Source organism: Triticum dicoccoides, chromosome 3B (genome assembly GCF_002162155.2).
Source record: "Triticum dicoccoides isolate Atlit2015 ecotype Zavitan chromosome 3B, WEW_v2.0, whole genome shotgun sequence".
NCBI classification, from domain to species: Eukaryota; Viridiplantae; Streptophyta; class Magnoliopsida; order Poales; family Poaceae; genus Triticum; species Triticum dicoccoides.
The window spans coordinates 126,750,696-126,770,826 of record NC_041385.1 but is presented as its reverse complement, the minus strand read 5'-3'; the positions used below and the strand labels follow the sequence as shown (position 1 = coordinate 126,770,826).

At 42.5% G+C, this 20,131-nt stretch overlaps 1 protein-coding gene across 2 annotated transcripts; it reads right to left on the bottom strand.

Moving 5' to 3' along the window:
• Positions 1-205: 205 nt before the first annotated feature.
• Positions 206-2,078, bottom strand: LOC119280963. 2 transcript variants are annotated; one of them, XR_005138229.1, is made up of 4 exons: positions 1,923-2,078; positions 1,601-1,824; positions 1,038-1,324; positions 206-924 (listed from the first exon to the last, which is right to left on the bottom strand). XR_005138229.1 is itself a non-coding variant. In XM_037561633.1 (2 exons), exons 1-2 carry the CDS (start codon positions 1,065-1,067, stop codon positions 424-426), a joined length of 531 nt encoding a protein of 176 aa, XP_037417530.1. In that variant the 5' UTR covers positions 1,068-1,587; the 3' UTR covers positions 206-423. The 2 variants fall into 2 exon arrangements, 1 of the variants encoding a protein (XP_037417530.1); XM_037561633.1 differs by lacking the exons at positions 1,601-1,824; positions 1,923-2,078 and having other exon boundaries at positions 1,038-1,587.
• Between the last annotated feature and the right edge of the window lie 18,053 nt (positions 2,079-20,131).

Below are 20,131 nucleotides of genomic sequence, written 5' to 3'. Positions count from 1 at the left end.
CGCACGAAGCACATCGAGATCGACCTTCACTTCGTGCGCGAGCGTGTGGCACTGGGTGAGATCCGTGTTCTCCATGTACCAACGAGCTCGCAGTTCGCCGACATCTTCACCAAGGGGCTGCCAACGGGCGTCTTCCTCGACTTCCGGTCCAATCTCAACGTCGACGAACCCCACGTTTCGACTGCGGGGGGGTGTTGGAACGTGCCCACGTCCCTCTCGTCAGGACGCTAGCCATGCAGCCAGCGTCGTGCGCGTCTCCAACAGCCCACGTACTTCATGTTTATCCTCTCCTGCATGGTAGCGATAGCCGGCCAAGGCCGTTGTACTCTCCCACGTTCTCCTGCTTCCTCTCCTGTAAAGTGTATAAATGTACCTATGATGGATGAATAGAAGCAGTGTGTGAGTGCGACATATCTCAACTACTTAATCCCTCATATGGTGCTTTCTCCCTATTGTTGTTGGTCTGCCCACTTGCTTTCTTTTAATCGGTGGTAATAACTTTGTTGGCAGAGTTGCAGATTCGTTAGCTGAGTTGTTGTCACCATCACCCACTGTAATCTGAGTTCCTCCCCTTGGACGTATATCAACTTCAGATTGTACCCTATTCGGATATTTTATATTGTCCGCTAGCCTGTCTTCGAGACCCAGACCATCTCGGATGTCTGTGAATGGCTTCATCTCTGCAGCACAGTGCTTGAACAATGAAATCAGGTTTTCATAAGCTGCCACACTTGAGTCTCCCATCCGCAGAAGCTCCATAGCTTGCATGTACATATTGAAATGCCGGAAACTAAATGGGTTTTCTTGAGCATTGTCCCTCTGGTATTGCATCAGGTGTCTCGGCAGGATATCTCCTGCATCTCTGGTCCACCTTTTAACTATGTGCTTCTTTGGCATTTCGATGACACGAATGAAGTCAAGTACCTACACATTTTTTGGAGACAAATTCACATAATTCAACTTTAGTGCCGATCCAAACGATAAGAGTGAAAATTAGACCAGATAACATATGCACACCATACTGCCATGTAAATTACCTTTAGGATATGGCTGCACAGCAGACCCATGTGTGCAAACTGGCCACACTCACAATCAAATTCTTCGCCTCCTTCAATAACTGTGACATTGTATGAAGTTCTGCACCACTTCTCTCTAAGCACTGCATCATTATGTATGGCAACACATCTTTTACCTTTCTCTATCTCCTCCACCTGATATGCACCTCACTCACAAAGGATGTGGCCGAATTGCTCGAACATAGCTCTTGTGTATATTTTCCCAGCATGTCTCTAGGTTGGCATATTTGCTCGGATCAGCGGCCTCCCTTGCAAAAAGCAAACACCAGATTACTTGCAACTGACTTTCTCGGGTTCAACAAAGCTAACATACAGAGCGGATGACTCACTGATCATCATGAGCGGATGACAAGTTCCACGAATTTTTGTCATGCTTAAATTTTCTACTGTAATTTGTTTCTACACAAAGCGAACATGCTTCTCAGGCGCACCTAGCAGTATGTTCTGAATTACATAGCTACAGGTTCCAGTCTATGCCTGTTATACTAAATGAAGATCAATGTCAGTCTGCAAATCAGTATTACCTTTGTGCCCAGCTCGGAGTCTTTGGGTCCAATTGCTCTACAGAGTGCTCAGATCTCTGAGCCTTCCCTGCACTCCCAGGATCAGCAGCAGCCTCGCCACGACAGATCTGCCCGTCCGCACTAGAAACTTGCGCTGCTGGCAGCTCAATCTTTGCGGAGAGGTGACTGGGAACCTCACGGGCTCCATCATGCTGTTGTTGTGGTTCACCTCCTCCAGCAGAGTTCTAAACAATCCAGAAGCAGATGGCATCACAATCACAATCACCCACAAAAAAAGTATTCAAATCGACGGGAAAGAAGTCCGCATCGGACAGATCCTAACCTGTTTATCGGTTGCATCAAGAACTCCATGGCAGCCGCCGCACGCGTGATCTTGCTGCACAGCGGAATCGCCGTCGCCGCAATAGATTTTCTCCTCCGTGTAGCCGCCCTAGATGGAGCCCTAATCCAACTTCACCGCCCACAACCAACCCCCACCCAAGGCCCACCTACTGCATTTACTGTCTCTACCGCCGGCGCTAGCGGAAAGCCCCTGATCTGGTCCACGGATCAGACCGGCAGCGACGTCTCGAGCCACGGCTCAGAGCTCGCTCCGTCCAGGCCGTCGCAACGTCTGTGCATTGAGGGCCCACACGTCAGGCCCGTATAAGGGAGTATACGAGCTTTCCCCATCCCGTGTCTGACATCTGCATTCAATGCATCCGAATCTCACAGCTATTCTGGACGGGCGTGATAGCGAGCTCCTGTGAGCTCGCGATCACACACTCCACGTTCGATATATGTCTTTCTCTTTAAATCAGTTTTATATATCCAAATATGCTGTGATGTAACCGAAAGATTGCCTTCATCATTGAAATATTTTTTAATACATGTAAATATCCAATCATATCAACCTTATGCTCCTAGGTAGCAACATCAATTCCTTCTTCCTCTACCTTGGTGCCTCCTTCGCCGCCTCTTATCCCCCCTCGGCATTGGCAATGTTGATGTTGAGTGTTAGCCCGCGCGTTGCATCATCCGCCATTAGAATCACTAGCTAAGGAGTCAGCAGGGTAGAGTTCAACCAATCGTCCGACTCGGGAAGAGGTGAGGCCGCCGTAGGGGCAACTATTACTGGCGGGACCCTAGATTAGGGATCAAAGGAGAAGGGAAATAATACTCCATTATGGCCAAGGGAAAATCGTAACATGGTCACGGGAACCTCTAGTGGTGGGGCTCAGGTGGTGAGGTAGCGTAGGGAGAGATGAGAGATCCTAAGGGGGAGGCAAAGGAAGGGACACAGTGGACTCTTCCATTTCTTTCTGACCCCTTTAAATAAGATAGGGGGAAGCCAAAAGAACTCCGCACACGAGGCATCATCAAGAGTCATGACACCACCATTCAAAGCACCGACATGACAAGACGTGTATGTGACCCTCTGAACCTTCGATCTTGCTGACGCCATCAATACCCTTACCCCTCGGGTAGCCGAAACAAATCTCACTAACAACACAACGTATCCAGAGGAAAAAACCTTTGAAAAGCACTAAATTGTGGGTTCCCCACCTTTCCATTAATCATGTGATTGGAGCTTGAGGTATGAGGACACCACACTTCAAAAGACTCTGCGGAAGAACAAGGGAAGTTAACAAGACCCACATTGTTCCACTCTAGGCAACAGAGGAAACCTAACACTCGAGAGCTGCTAACAAGGGTTCCAAAGATTGAGACCTTCATCCTCCAAGGATGCATGAGCACATCCCGGGAATATCTGACCCCTCAAGACCTCCCTTTGGGGGACTTGAGAACCACACTTGTAATGCAAAGCCGACCGACTATATAAGGCGGACCAGAGGGTCCCATCGGGGCATAGGGAAAAAAGATAGGACATATCTACTTTCTACAACCCCACTCTCTGCTGCTAGGTAGGGTGACCAGTAAATGTCAGGAAAGATCTCGCTAGTGATCCACTAGATCCTTGGCGAACACCTTGACAATAAAGATAATAAGGTAGGAGTAGGGTCTTACCTCCCCTAGACGGCCTAAACCTGTGTAAACTCACAGTGTCTCCGCCTTAACATTCTAATATGCCATGCCCTCACCAAAATATTTGTCGTACCTTGCCAACACTTTCATGACAAAACCCCAACACTAGCGGATGTAAAATATAGTAGGTGTACGCACCTACCCACAGGGCCTCCTTATGAAAGAATACTTCTGAGTTTTCTCACAGTGAATATACACTCGAGTATAATTTACAAATGGGACTAAGTAGGTCTTGTGGTTGAAGTTGTACAACCTTTGTAGGGTATCGTGGCATTGCCAGCAGGAAGCAGTCCGGCAACATGTTCAACTCAATGACGAGCGACCGCAACCAGAGTGGGTGAGGGGAGGCCTGTTCTACACCTACAATGCTTTCATGAAGGAGGTGAACGCGACTACGCAAGTAAGTTCCACGACTTCGGCACCACTTGCGACAAGGTAATAATGGAGGAGCAAGAAACTAAACACGAGGCCACGAATCGAAGAAAAATATAAGAAATTTGAGAGGAATTCATCAGGGAGTGATCATGGTGGAACAATGCTGGCCCGTGGAGGCAGCAGTGGAGATTATGCAGGATTATACACGAAAGATCCTTTTTTCCACTGACTCAATTCTAGTTTATTAGATTCTTGTTTAAAAGAAGTGAGGAATCCTCTTTTCGACTCTGACTCTCCTACTCCAGTCGTTGCTTTTCTTTCTGTTACTTCGAAAGTAGCTACTTCAGCTTCAGCCACGCGAATTCTCGATATAATGGGCGACCTAGATGGAATAACGCTGACCCATGGCGGCACCGGGGTAAGAGTAGGCGACTTGGAGAAAGGCGTGGTTCTACCTGCTAAACTATCGACGAGGGGATGGAGAGGATATAATGGAGGAGGCATTGGTGGGGGCTGACGAAGCGACAACGGCTTCGAGTGGGACTTGATGCATGAAAAATGAGAGAACCCTGCCCGACATAGTGCGACCCTCCGTGACCTACTGCACGACCAAAGCCAGGCTAGCTACAGGGAAAACGCGCACAACAACTTGAGAAATTAGTGATGACGTGGCTTCACCATAAGCCACGAAATCAGGTAGTGAGTGGCTCTTATTTAAATATTCTAGATACCAAGGACATTGCATTGTGGATGCTGACCTAGATAACATAATGTGTCAAAATAAATAAATAAGATGGCATAGTACTTTTATCTAGATGCAGAGGCGGGGTCATGCTCCTTTTCAAAAAAAAATCTATCTTAATATTGGCATTGCCTTATTGCACACACATTTCTTTTTCATGAATACACAATAGTGTGTGTTATTTAATTGATAGGGGAAAAGAAGTTATAGGGTGCCGCTCGAGGGGGCGTGTACACAAGCCTATTGGGATTCGCCCACAAATTGATCACATAAAATCACGACCAACACGTGCACATGAAAACTTTGTGGCCAAGGGCGCAGTGTCATGTCTGTATTTTCTTTATTCCTCTCAATATCCCATGGTACATCAAAAGCTAACCCTGCATTGCACATATATATACACGCAGGAGCAACGACCCAAATAACCTAGACCTATACGGACTCTTGCTAGAAGCCTACCCAGACTAGTAGTCGGCTCCGTACACAGCCAGGACACAAACCAACCTGAACTAAATTTACCCAAAGTAGTACTCCTCGACTCACACGTACTAAACCTAGTACCACAAACACTTGACAAAGTCCTAACCGGACTACATGACCACAAGCACAAACCGTACATGCACGCGCTAGTACTTCACTAACACCTGCACAAGACTGGGAGAGCGGCCGACCTGCTTCGTGAACAGGTTCCGTCATTTGTATGGAAGATAGGGAGGATCTGGGTGAGTAATCCGCATGAGGATTTAGGGCTTTTATAGCCGTGGTGGGGTTTGTAAAATACTTGGCCCTTCTTGGCATCTTCTATCTATCTTCTCGATGCGTCAATCTTTGACGTATCCCTTGAAAAAGTACTGCACTAACACCTGCACTACAAACTCAAGATTACTACTAACAATCTCTTTCTAATCTTGATTGTTTGTCTTCCATATCTCTCCGGTCTTGGTTTGTCGATGATTCACCCCTTGTCGACTCATTCGCTCACACCACGACAAGTTAAATTGACGGCCTTGATTGCTCAACAAAGCCGACGTCCCCAAGAATGCAACATGAGCATGGTAGAGGTTGCTCAGCCTCGATACATCAGGTTCAGACTACAGGGATCACTAATTCTAACCCTATGGCTCCGGCCCTTGCCCAAAGCCGAGCCTCATCCTTGGTAGAAGGCCGGAGGTCGTTGAAGACAACAACGTTAAGGTGCTTCCATATAGACCAGGCGACAAGGGTGATGAGGGAGTTTAGGCCCTTCAGCAAGCTTGCCTGAGAAGTGCTAACGGCAGCAGACCACCAACGGAAGAAGCACAACGCGGCGGTAGGTAGAGACACTGGTATCCGGCACCAGGATAATATCTCATGCCAGGTAATCCTAGAGAAGGCGCATCAGATGAGTAAGTGGTCAAGAGTCTCGTGCTCCTTGCAACATAACTTGCACAACGGGTCGTGGGGGAGACCGTGGCGTGCCCTTCTTTCCGCGGTCAAGCAACGATTAAGGGAGGCAAGCCAGAGGAAGAACTTGGCATTCATCAGAGCCCAGCACTTCCAGATGGGGCGCCAGTAGGGCGCGGTGGTGGAACCAAGAGGGCCTTGTAGGCAGAGCTAGCCGTTTAGATCCTGTTGGAGGCCCACTTTCAAGTAATCTTGTCGGGCACAACAGATAGCTCAACGTGCTGGATTTGCTGCCAAAAACCAAAGTACTCGATGGTAGCAGCAGGTCCAAGTGATCCATGGATGTCGCTTATCCAGTTAATCGGAGATCCCTTCACATACCAGTATGTACCGCCGTTGGCGTCACGGGAGTGCTTGGGTGATCTCAGTGATAGAATGGCCTTGAAGCCAATGATCACACCAGAAGAGGCAAGTCTTGCCGTCACCACACCAGTGGTCCTGATCATAGAAGTAGGGATGAAAATGGAGTCGAAACTTTCCGCTTTTCTGGAGAAAAAGAGAAAATGGAGAGGAAATATGAAAACGGAAACGGGAATTTACAAAACAAAAATGAAATGGATTTTTATGTGGAAACGAAACAAAATTGGAAAGAGGTTTTTGGTGGAACAGACGCTCTGTTTCCATGAATATGGAATTTCCGTTTTTAGTATAGGGCTATGTCAGGACCCCGATCCTAAGTCACACCGATCTAGCATAAGACACATCATATCACTTTGCGGCCTCACACACGGCAGCCCACGGCTGCCACCTTTACCTTGGCCAGAACCGTTTGCGTCTTTTGACTCACGTATATGATTGCGATGTTAGCATCCATATGACAGAGAATCCGGGTCGACATAACTAGTCATAACCAAGGTGGAACGAACGTACAGGGACAGGTATAGGTAACCCAATAGTGCATGTGTCTGTCATCAACGTATGAACCCAAGTCGTAGCAAGCTACAAGGACTCAAAGGAAGAATGTGTGACATTTCCCCATAGGGACAGACACAGGAGCAAACAAGGATACATGCCGGTCAGTCCATGTGTTCCGGAGCAATAACAAACTACCAAGGCTCAATGGAAGCACTAGGAGGCATTTTTCTATAGGAAAGGCTACCAAGGCACATAACTAGGTGTTGAGTCCCATACATACCAATGCATTTCAAAATATACACACAATATGCACAATATGTATAGATACAACATGGCATCACAACATAACTCTACGAGTCAAAGTATTTATTTAAGAGGCTCAAAGAGCCATACATAGCATGGTATTACAAACAGGGGTCACATGACCCATCATACAAAGCATACAACCAATGGAAGCAAAATATGTCTGAGTATAAACATCTACAAAAGAAAAAGGCTGAGAAATTTGACTGACTACAAGACCCTCCCACTCGTCAAAGTCCACGTGGAACTACTAGTGAGACCGAAATCTCCTTTGCAAAATATAAATTAAGCAAACGTGAGTACAAACATACTCAGTTTCAACTCTGCCTTTAGAACTTTGAGACATTGTTGAGGCGCCTTCAAGACTTCACCATCCCATGCATGCATTTATTTGTGAACGGCACCAGTACGCACCACAATAGATGTTGTAGGACTCGTTTGTTCCCATGCATCTCTCACCAACCATGTCCCTTTCCTTCAACCAACGAGCTTCAAACTGGTTGTATCCTCTCGGTTGCTGCAGGTTACCTCCGACAGCCCCTTAAGTATCCAGGAAAACAGTTTTGTGGTAAGATTTTTGTTTTCTGCGGTTACAACCTTTGCATTTGGAAATACACCATGAAACTCTCCATTACAAACAACCGTATCCAGTCGTTCCCGTGGCCTCATCCTTCTCCATGTAAACTGATCTCCGGTAAACCCCCTATCTTCAACTCACAGTCAATCAGAGCATCACAGAAATCTTGCATCATGTGCATCGGATGTGGAGCTCGTCCCTCTTTCTCATAAGAGTATAAAATCTGATTAAAGCCACCAATCACAACCCAGAGGAGTCGAGTTTGATGATGTGAGTCTAGGATATAGTCCCAATAAAGATGCTTATCTTCCCGCTTAGGTTCATCATAGAACCCCGTCAACCTCCAAACCTCATCATCCGACGGTTCCACTGTTACGTTGATGCAGTTTTGGGTTTTATAGAACACATGAATTATCACAGGACTACACCAAAATAACAACAGCCTACCACTAGCACCATTGCTCTCATGGACCTCCACACGGTCCATCTATAGTTTCCTTCTCATTTTTTCTACCCTAGATGGGTTTAGACGCCACTCGGACAGGAAAATCATATATGTCCCCCCTTGCTTAGAACCTCAACTAAGCCACAAAAGTTGACAAAATTCAGTAGTTTTTCATATTATACTGGATACCTTCTCCTTTTAAGGTTACTAGCAAACATGCCCGTGCGTTGCAACAAGAGAGAGAAAAAAATACACGCTAGCCAAATAAGCATGACTCAATACCCTGATATATGAGCATCATCTATTTTAACACAGTGACCCGTCATGTTGCCACTTGTCTTTCTTCCCACCCTCGCTTATGATGAACGCGATGTCCACGTGATCGCAATGTATTCGACATGGTAAGGCAATGAGCTTGCCACTGCACGGCACACTTTAAAAACAAATCTCATCAACCACAAACTCACATTTTTTTTAGTTTTTTGAATATTTTCTAAAACTTCATGGACATTTTTGTCAGATTCACAAATTTTCTTTTAATACACGATTATTCTTTCAAAATCATGAACATGGTTTTATTTCCCAACATTTTTTTCCAAATTGTATTTTTTTAATAATTTGTGAACAGTTTTGTAAAATGACTAATATTTATTAAAACTACAAAAAAAATATGATTTCACACACATTTTTGAATTCACAAACATTTTATAATTTGTCGAACATGTTTTTCAAAATTTGTAACGTTTTGACATTTGAAAATCTCAAATTAATTTAAAGAAGGAAAAAAGAAAAAAGAAAAGAAAAGACAAAAGACGAAAGACAATTTTTTTTAAAAATAGGTGCGTCACGCTCTGCGGACCGGCCCATGAACACGGACTAGGGAGTGATAACCCACAAGTGTAGGGGATCACAACAGTTTTCGATAAGTAAGAGTGTCGAACACAACGATGATCTAAAGGTAGAATAAATATTCCCTCAAGTTCTATCGACCACAGATACAACTCTACGCACGCTTGGCGTTCGCTTTACATAGAACAAGTATGAAACTAGAAGTACTTTGTGGGTGTGAAAGGATAGGTTTGCAAGATAATAAAAAGTATGTAAATATAAATTAGGGCTGTTTAAATAAAGATGCAAGAAAGTAAATATAGCGAGCGTGGAAAAGTGGTGGTAGGAGTTGTGAAATTGTCCCTAAGTAATTGACTATGTTACTAGACCGGTAATCACTATTGCAATTCTATTTGAGGGAGAGGCATAAGCTAACATACTTTCTCTTCTTGGATCATATGCACTTATGATTGGAACACTAGCAAGCATCCGCAACTACTAAAGATCATTAAGGTAAAACCCAACCATAGCATTAAAGTATCAAGTCTCCTTTATCTCATACGCAACAATCCCCTTACTCGGGTTTGTGTTTCAGTCACTCACGCAACCCACTATAAGCAAATCATGAACGCATTGCAACACCCTACAGCGGGAATCCCTCACGCTTGCGCGACACGGAGGGCACCATAGGACAGTACCAATAATAAAACATGCAACTAAAATCAATCATAGCAGTTCATCAATCATCGATAGGACAACGAAAATCTACTCAGACATCATAGGATGGCAACACATCATTGGAAAATAATATGAAGCATAAAGACCCATGTTCAAGTAGAGGGTACAGCGGGTTGCGGGAGAGTGGATCGTTGTAGATAGAAGGGGGAAGGTGATGGAGATGTTGGTGAAGATGACGGTGGTGTTGGTGAAGATCGCGGTGATGATGATGGCCCCCGACAGTGCTCCGACGCCACCGGAAGCAAGGGGGAGAGAGCCCCCTTCTTCTTCTTCTTTTTCTTCTTCTTCCTTGACCTCCTCCCTAGATGGGAGAAGGGTTTCCCCTCTGGTCCTTGGCTCCCATGGCGTGGGAGGGGCGAGAGCCCCTCCGAGATTGGATCTATCTCTCTGTTTCTGCGTTTTCTCTTTCTGCCCCTTCACCGTTTCCTTTATATCAGGAGATCCGTAACTCCGATTGGGGTGAATCTTTCGCCCAGATTTTTCTCATAGAATTAGCTTTCTTGCGGAAAAAAGAAGGGCATCAACCGCCTTACGGGTGTCCCACGAGAGTCTAGGGCGCGCCCAGGGGGTGGGCGCCCCCCTGTCTCGTGGCCACCTCGGACACTGTTTTGCGTTGATTCTTTCTCCGGAAAATCCCAAATATTTCAAAAAAAGTTCTCCGTCCGTTTTTATCCCGTTTGGATTCCGTTTGATATTGGTTTTCTGCGAAACATAAACATGCAACAGACAGAAACTGGCACTGGGCACTGGATCAATATATTAGTCCCAAAAATAGTATAAAAAGTTGCCAAAAATATATGAAAATTGAATAATATTGGCATGGAAAAAATTATAGATGCAACGGAGACGTATCAGCATCCCCAAGCTTAATTCCTGCTCGTCCTCGAGTAGGTAAATAATAAAAAAGATAATTTTTAATGTGGAATGCTACCTAGCATAATCTTGATCATGTGTCTAATCATAGCATGAATATTAAGATACGAGTGATTCAAAGCAATAGTATATCATTTGACATAAAAAACGATAATACTTCGAGCGTACCAATAAAGCAATCATGTCTTTTCAAAACAACAAGGCCAAAGCAAGCTTATCCCTACAAAATCATACAGTTTGACCATGCTTCATCTTCGTCACACAAAAATGCTCTCATCATGCACAACCCCGATGACGAGCCGAGCAATTGGTTCATACGTTTTAACGTGCTTCAGCTTTTTCAACCCTCACGCAATACATGAGCGCAAGCCATGAATATAGCACTATAGGTGGAATAGAATATAATGATGGAGGTTATGTGGAGAAGACAAAAAAGGAGAAAGTCTCACATCAACGTGGCTAATCAACGGACTATGGAGATGCCCATCAATTGATGTCAATGAGAGGAGTAGGGATTTCCATGCAACGGATGCACTAGAGCTATAAGTGTATGAAAGCTCAAACTGAAAACTAAGTGGGTGTGCATCCAACTTGCTTGCTCATGAAGACCTAGGGCATTTAAGGAAGCCCGTCGTTGGAATATACAAGCCAAGTTCTATAATGAAAAATTCCCACTAGTATATGAAAGTGACAACATAAGAGTCTCTCTATATGAAGAACATGGTGCTACTTTGAAGCACAAGTGTGGAAAAGGGATAGTAACATTGCCCCTTTTCTTTTTCTTTTTTTCTTTTTTTTCTTTTTTTTTCTTTAGGTGGGCTTCTTTGGCCCCATTTTTTATTTATGCTTCTTTGGCCTTTCCCTTTTTTTCTTTTTTTTTCTTTTTCTTTCTTTTTCTTTTTTAGGGGCAATGCTCTATTATGATGATCATCACACTTTTATTTACTTACAACTCAATATTACAACTCGATACAAGAACAAAGATATGACTCTATATGAATGCTTCCGGCGGTGTACCGGAATGTGCAATGATCTAGCGTAGCAATGACATAAAAAACGGACAAGCCATGAAAACATCATGCTAGCTATCATACGATCATGTAAAACAATATGACAATAAATGCTCAAGTCATGTATATGATGATGATGGAAGTTGCATGGCAATATATCTCGGAATGGCTATGGAAATTCCATGATAGGTAGGTATGGTGGCTGTTTTGAGGAAGATATAACGAGGCCTATGTGTGATAGAGCGTATTATATCACGGGGTTTGGATGCAACGGCGAAGTTTGCACCAGCTCTCGAGGTGAGAAAGGGCAATGCACCGTGCCGAAGAGGCTAGCAATGATGGAAAGGTAAAAGTGTGTATAATCCATGGACTCACATTAGTCATAAAGAACTCATATACTTATTGCAAAAGTTTATTAGCCCTCGAAGCAAAGTACAACTACGAATGCCCCTAGGGGGTAGATTGGTAGGAAAAGACCATCGCTCGTCCCCGACTGCCACTCATAAGAAAGACAATCAAAGAAACACCCCATGCTTCAAATTTGTCACACAACGGTTACCATACGTGCATGCTACGGGACTTGCAAACCTCAACACAAGTGTCTCTACAATCCACAACCACCCACTAGCATGACTCTAATATCACCATCTTTATATCGCAAAACTATTGCAAGGAATCAAACATATCATATTCAGCGATCTACAAGTTTATGTAGGATTTTATGACTAACCATGTGAATGACCAATTCCTGTCATCTCTCTAAATTGATATAAGTGAAGCAAGAGAGTTTAATTCTTTCTACAAAAGATATGCCCACACTCTAACAAATAAAAGTGAAGCAAAAGAGCATTCTACAAATGGCGGTTTTCTATGTGGAGAGAAACGGGCAATCCAGACTTCAAATGATATAAGTGAAGCGCATGAAGCATTCTATAAAGCCATACTCAAAAGATTTAAGTGAAGTGCAATGAGCATTTTATAAATCAACCAAGGACTGTCTCATACCAGCATGGTGCATAAAAGAAAAATAAAAACTAAATGCAAAAGGCGCTCCAAGACTTGCACATGATGCATAAACGAAACGAATACGAAAACATACCGATACTTGTTGAAGAAAGAGGAGATGCCTTCTGGGGCATCCCCAAGCTTAGACGCTTGAGTCTCCTTGAATATTTACTTGGGATGCCTCGGGCATCCCCAAGCTTGAGCTCTTGCCTCTCTTCCTTTTCCTCATATCGAAACCTCCTCGTGTAGACACTTCATCCACACAAAACTTCAACAGAAAAATTGGTAAGATCCGTTAGTATAATAAAGCAAATCACCACTCTAAGTACTGTTGCAAACCAATTCATATTTTGTTTTTGTATTGTGTCTACTGTAATATAACTTTTTCATGGCTTAATCCACTAATATAAATTGATAGTTTCATCAAAACAAGCAAACTATGCATCAAAAACAGAATCTGTCAAAAACAGAACAGTCTATAGCAATCTGAACATCCACCATACTTCTGGTACCCAAAAATTCTACCAAAATTAGGAAAAATAAAAAAGTTGTATAGAAAGAAAGTTCAAAAGGAATCAGAACCAATTGACGTTCCAGCTAAAAATGTAAAATCGCGCACTACAGCCAAAGTTTCTATCCTGCACCATACAAACCAACAAGCATTGTAAACATTCTAAAGGCAAACCTTGGCATATTATTTTTATAATACAATGGAATTATACAAGGGGATAATTATTTTTGTTGAAAAATTTCTGTAATCAAGATTCACAAAGTTTCCGTGAGCATGAACAAAGTTCAAGGCTAGCTCCCACTTCAACAATGCTTGTCTTTCTCACTTTCACTTTGCTTTTTGAAAAGTTTTTAGGTTCCCCTCTTTATTTTTTTGTTTTTAAACTATATGAAAGGACTCAACAGAAATAAATGACTCTCTAAAACTTCTGGGTTGTCTCCCTGGCAGCGCTTTCTTTAAAGCCATTAAGCTAGGCATTTAGTGCTCAAGTAATGAATCCACCCGGATCCCAAGGTATATCAAAGCCAATTTTAATTAACAATGATTTGTAATTTAGTAGTGAGCACAAAGTAACATATATCATGCAACAATGAAGTATAACTCTCTTCCTATGCATCGGCATGTCATAAAAGAACAATTCATGCACACATAGTAAAGGCCAATGCATAGTATAAACAGCTTCTTGCAATTTTATCGTATTGGAAACATAGAGAGGTGGAGATATAGTTCCTCTCTCATAATAATTGCAAGTAGGAGCAGCAAGCACATGCATATTACATTCATCAAAATCATCATGTGCAATGGTAAAAGTCAACCCATCAATATAATCCTTAATAAGCACAAACTTCTCCGATATAGTGTGGTAGGGAAAATTCAAAAAGATAATAGGACTATCATGCGTGGGTGCAATAGCAACAATTTCATGTTTAACATAATAAACTATAGCAAGTTCATCTCCATAAGCACAATTCATATTGGCATCTTGGCCACAAGCATAGCAAGCATCATAAAAAAGGGTAATTCAAGAGAATCAACGGGATCATAACAATCATCATAGCAATCATCCTTCGGTAAGCACGAAGAGAAATTAAACAGTGTATGGGATAAAGAGTTACTCTCATTAGAAGGTGGGCATGGGTGATCAATTCGATCTTCCTCCTTTTGTTCTTCGCTCTCCTCCTCATCGTTTTCATCCAATGAGCTCATAGTTTCATCAATTTCTTCTTTCATAGCTTCCTGCAAAATATTAGTCTCTTCTTGGACAACGGAGAAGACCTCAATATATGGTTTAACATAGACATTAGAAGCATAATTATCATAACAATATTCAAGTATGGCAAAGTTCTCAGATTTGTAGAGAGTAGCATCATACTTTTTAATCAAAGAAGCAATTTCATAAGCACCCTTAAAAGCAACAAATTCTTCAATTTGTTGAACATCATAGTAATTATAAACACCTTTAGCATGTGAAGATACAATCCCATTATCAAACTCACATTGGTAGGGAAGGTGTTTCTTAGGGTTTTCAGAACAACAAGTAATATCATATATTTCACATAAATTCCAAGCATAGCATTGCACGTTGAATTTGATCCCATAATAGTTTCCCTTTTTTAGATATACGATGTCGCACATAACAGGCATGGGGGTTTCAGCACGAGCACATAGGGATCGAAGACGATCCAAGTAAAAAGCTTCAGGAGTGCGATAGATTTTGAGTGGTTCTTCAACCATTGGTGTAGTAGGTACAACTATTTTTTTGGTATTTTGTGTTTCCTACCCATAACTAAAGATACAAAACAACTAAGAGCAGCAAATAAAAATTACATAGTGATAAAGCAAACAGGCACACACGAGAATATTCACCCCACGCTATGACTCCCCGGCAACGGCGCCAGAAAAAGGTCTTGATAACCCACAAGTGTAGGGGATCGCAACAGTTTTCGATAAGTAAGAGTGTCGAACCCAACGAGGAGCTAAAGGTAGAATAAATATTCCCTCAAGTTCTATCGACCACCGATACAACTCTACGCACGCTTGGCGTTCGCTTTACCTAGAACAAGTATGAAACTAGAAGTACTTTGTGGGTGTGAAAGGATAGGTTTGCAAGATAATAAAAAGTATGTAAATATAAACTAGGGGTTGTTTAAATAAAGATGCAAGAAAGTAAATATAGCGAGTGTGGAAAAGTGGTGGTAGGAGTTGTGAAATTGTCCCTAAGTAATTGACTATGTTACTAGACCGCTAATCACTATTGCAATTCTATTTGAGGGAGAGGCATAAGCTAACATACTTTCTCTTCTTGGATCATATGCACTTATGATTGGAACACTAGCAAGCATCCGCAACTACTAAAGATCATTAAGGTAAAACCCAACCATAGCATTAAAGTATCAAGTCTCCTTTATCTCATACGCAACAATCCCCTTACTCGGGTTTGTGTTTCAGTCACTCACGCAACCCACTATAAGCAAATTATGAACGCATTGCAACACCCTACAGCGGGAATCCCTCACGCTTGTGCGACACGGAGGGCACCATAGGACAGTACCAATAATAAAACATGCAACTAAAATCAATCATAGCAGTTCATCAATCATCGATAGGACAACGAAAATCTACTCAGACATCATAGGATGGCAACACATCATTGGAAAATAATATGAAGCATAAAGACCCATGTTCAAGTAGAGGGTACAGCGGGTTGTGGGAGAGTGGATCGCTGTACATAGAAGGGGGAAGGTGATGGAGATGTTGGTGAAGATGACGGTGGTGTTGGTGAAGATCGCGGTGATGATGATGGCCCCCGACAGTGCTCCGGCACCACCGGAAGCAAGGGGGGGAGAGCCCCCTTCTTCTTCTTCTTCTTCTTCTTCTTCTTCTTCTTCCTTGAACTCCTCCCTAGATGGGAGAAGGGTTTCCCCTCTGGTCCTTGGCTCCCATGGCGTGGGAGGGGCGAGAGCCCCTCCGAGATTGGATCTATCACTCTGTTTCTGTGTTCTCTCTTTCTGCCCCTTCACCGTTTCCTTTATATCTGGAGATCCGTAACTCCGATTGGGGTGAATCTTTTGCCCAGATTTTTCTCATAGAATTAACTTTCTTGCGGCAAAAAGAAGGGCATCAACCGCCTTACAGGTGGCCCACGAGAGTCCAGGGCGCGCCAAGGGGGGTCTGTCTCGTGGCCACCTCGGACACTGTTTCGCGTTGATTCTTCCTCCGGAAAATCCCAAATATTCCAAAATAATTCTCCGTCCATTTTTATCCCGTTTGGATTCCGTTTGATATTGATTTTCTGCGAAACATAAAACATGCAACAGACAGGAACTGGCACTGGGCACTGGATCAATATGTTAGTCCCAAAAATAGTATAAAAAGTTGCCAAAAATATATGAAAGTTGAATAATATTGGCATGGAACAATCAAAAATTATAGATACGATAGAGACGTATCAGGGAGGAGGTGGCGACGAAAAGGAGAAGGAAAATCAGCAGGTCCTGGGGTCAAACCATGGCCTACACAGTGGAAGCAACAGGCTCTAGCTAATGCACTGCTCGCATGTTTGTGAATTATATGTGGTATCTTCTCTATAAAACAACTTAGCATGGCGGAGACTTTGAAAAAATGAATCGTTTTTTGACTTACGAGTGGCATTGGTGGGTAATTTTTGTCTACTTATAGGGTAAATTATATGACGTACGATGAGAAGCAATAGCCCTTTTATTATTAGGGGGAGAGGGAAGATATGGGTACAAAACCGACCAAAGGTGTCTCCAGCTAAACAAAGACCCGAGCCCTAAGATACTTCGAGGGATACAATTACTTTGAACGATGGAAGCCCAACATTTTTGCAATCATTTCAACCACCTTTTTTTTCTGCAATCATTTCAACCACCTTTTTTTTCTGCATTAATCCCTCAGGAACACCCATCACACACCTGAAGTGCTTGAGGCACGAGAAGCACCTTGATTGATTCCAGCGACTAGATGCGCGTGTACACGATGCACAGTTGGACACGTACACTGAGACCCTGTTCAGTAATCACCTGCTTCCGGAATCTGCAAAGCAGAAAAATTGCAACTCCGCCATTTTGAACTGCAGCTCCGCCAACTCCGCTCCCGAAGTTGGGAAGCGGAGCAGTACCGAACAGCCCCTGAGTCACTAATTGATCCGCTCTTGGAAAGATCAAGATGTGGCACTATCTCCGCACAAGAAATCTGCTTTGGTCACTGTAAGCAACTGTGACAATAGTCATATGACTTCTATCATTACCAACACTGCAGCATTTTTTACAAGCTAAAATGCAAGAAACTATTCTAAAAAGAATGCAAAAAATAACAATAGAATGCATGCATGCTATTCTCAAAAAAAAAATGCATGCATGTTTCCCGTGCAGGTAGATACATGCATAACCTAAAGTCCAATGATAACCAGAAAAGTAGCCATTAACATTAGAATGCATGGATGGGCATCATGATGAAGTAATTTGAAGGAAATGATATTTTAGTTTCTTAACAAAATATGAAAACAGACATAAATGTAGAACATATATATACATACGAGGAAATATGATAATTTCAAGCTGAGAAAAAGAAACAAATTAAGTTAGACACTACCTAACGGTAACATGCTGTAAAAATGTATCTAAATTAGTAAATGCAGATCGTAATTTATCACTAGATGGAAGGCTATAGCCGTGCCCTCCAAAGATTTAGATGGTCGGCATATTTTGTATCCTTATTTTCAGGAGATTGTGAATGTGAGTAAGCATCCTCCCATGAACCCACGACTCAGCCTGCAGGCTCATACGGCAGAGGTGAAACCCATAAGATCTTGCAACCAACTCATGGCTCTGGCATATGGATAGCAAGCTTCCACGCATCCCTGTCGATAGCTAGGTCTTTGATGATACTCCAATCCTCCAGGTCTCTCTTAACGTATTCCTCCCATGTCAAATTCGCTTTAGCCGTCCGCTATGCACTGAAGCTTCTAGAGGCCTGCGCTAAATATGCCCAAACCATCTCAGACGATGTTGGACAAGTTTTTCTTCAATTGGCGCTACCCCAACTCTATGTCGTCACAACGAGGCTCTAAGCTGACAAAAATTCTCAGGTGGCATTAGCTCACTATAAAGGAAAGAAAAGGCGTCTAAAAATTAAGACAGTGCTACACGCCTGATGAATTTTCATCCAATATTTGTTCGACACTGCTCAACCAACCTAGATCAAATCACTACATCATCTTCGAATCGTAGGATTATAGTGTAGGTTGCAAACAATACACAGAATCTTGTACGCGGATTTTTTTTCTGAAAAGGAGGTTGGAGCCCCCGGCCTTTGCATCAATTGATGCACACTGACATTTTCATTAAAGCTTTTTTTTTCATTAAAGTTGATGCAAGTTCGCTGCTGCTGAGCCCGATTAACAAAGGCCGGAACAAGAGTTTTCATCCCGGATATGAAGTGTGTTTCAAATGCCATTTTAGCAACGGATCTTTGTGCTAGTCACGTCTCCCAGTTCTCCACGCTATGCCAGAGTGCGACTAGCAGATGGGTCTGATGTATGCCCACCAAAGACATCACCATGGTGCAAAACTAGTCGCTAGCACTTCACAACGGCGTGAGCCGACCTGCAACATCCACGCAGACCAAGTAAACAATAAATCTGAAAGACTTTATGAGTGCATGCATGCTTGGTGCTTGAGGACAATTATAGAGATATTAAAATAATATCATTCATCCTGATGAATTCTTTAAGCAGTCTCTTAGCCGAGACAGCAACCACGTGGTCGTATCTATGGATTGTTGAGCTGGTCGTTAGTTTATATATAAGGTTGACTGGAATTGTACGTGATATTATATTAGATGGAAGCGGCAGTGGGATCCGAGAGAAGAAGAGTAAGTATTCATTTTCTTCATGTCTGGCTTAATTCCATGAGAGTCGTCAAACTACAAATTTCATGTTATTCCCCATTTCACTATTATCATCTTTGTCCTCGGGAGAATCCGTTTCAAAATATTTGTCAGTTGAGAAAATTAACAGTGTTTGTTACTGCTACATTTCTACTCCCAAATACTTTGAAAGTGGTTAACTGATTGTAGTTTTCAATCAACACGAGTGTGGCTAAAGAAAGTAAAAGAAAATGAAGTGAGTAATCAGTAATGTTATGAAGTAGTGATGCATCAAATAGTCAAAAAAAAGTAGTGATGCATCATGTTAAGGGACGCAGAATTTCTGCACCTGAGCTCAAATGAGCTTGGTGAACAGTAAAATCAAAACAAAATTGAAAAAATTCCAAACAAATTTGGGAGAAACATTGACAAAAGTTGTAAGTACTTGCAAAAATTCGTCTTGAAATCACATTCCTAGAAGGCGTGGCAAAAAAATCGATACTCTGAAAATGCTACTTTCAAAAGCATTTTGAAGCACTGAATTTGTTTTTTTTTCATGCCTTACAGGAATGTGATTCCATGATGAATGTTTGCAAACACTTAGACCTTTCATCAATGTTTCTTCCAAAAAAAATCGATTTTTTATGATTTTTTAAATTCAATTTTACTGTTCACCAAGCTCATTTGAGCTCGGAAGCAGAAAGGTACTTTCGCATGTTAAGCTTGCACTATTGACTGCGGGTGCATTAGAGAAGGTATGGGTATATAACATTCATCTTGAAAAATAATCTAATTTATGTGTCAAAGTAGAAGTAAGAAAACAAAAACTAGATGATCGGTACATACCGATGTGGATAGCTTTGTTACACATAAAGACCCAATATATTATTTTTTTACGGGTAATAAAGACCG

Coding starts and splice junctions, on each gene's coding strand:
- LOC119280963 (XM_037561633.1), bottom strand. CDS start 1,067: ATGGGTCTGCTGTGCAGCCATATCCTAAAG. Junction 925..1,037: donor TGTGCAGCCATATCCTAAAG/GTAATTTACATG, acceptor AAAAATGTGTAG/GTACTTGACTTCATTCGTGT.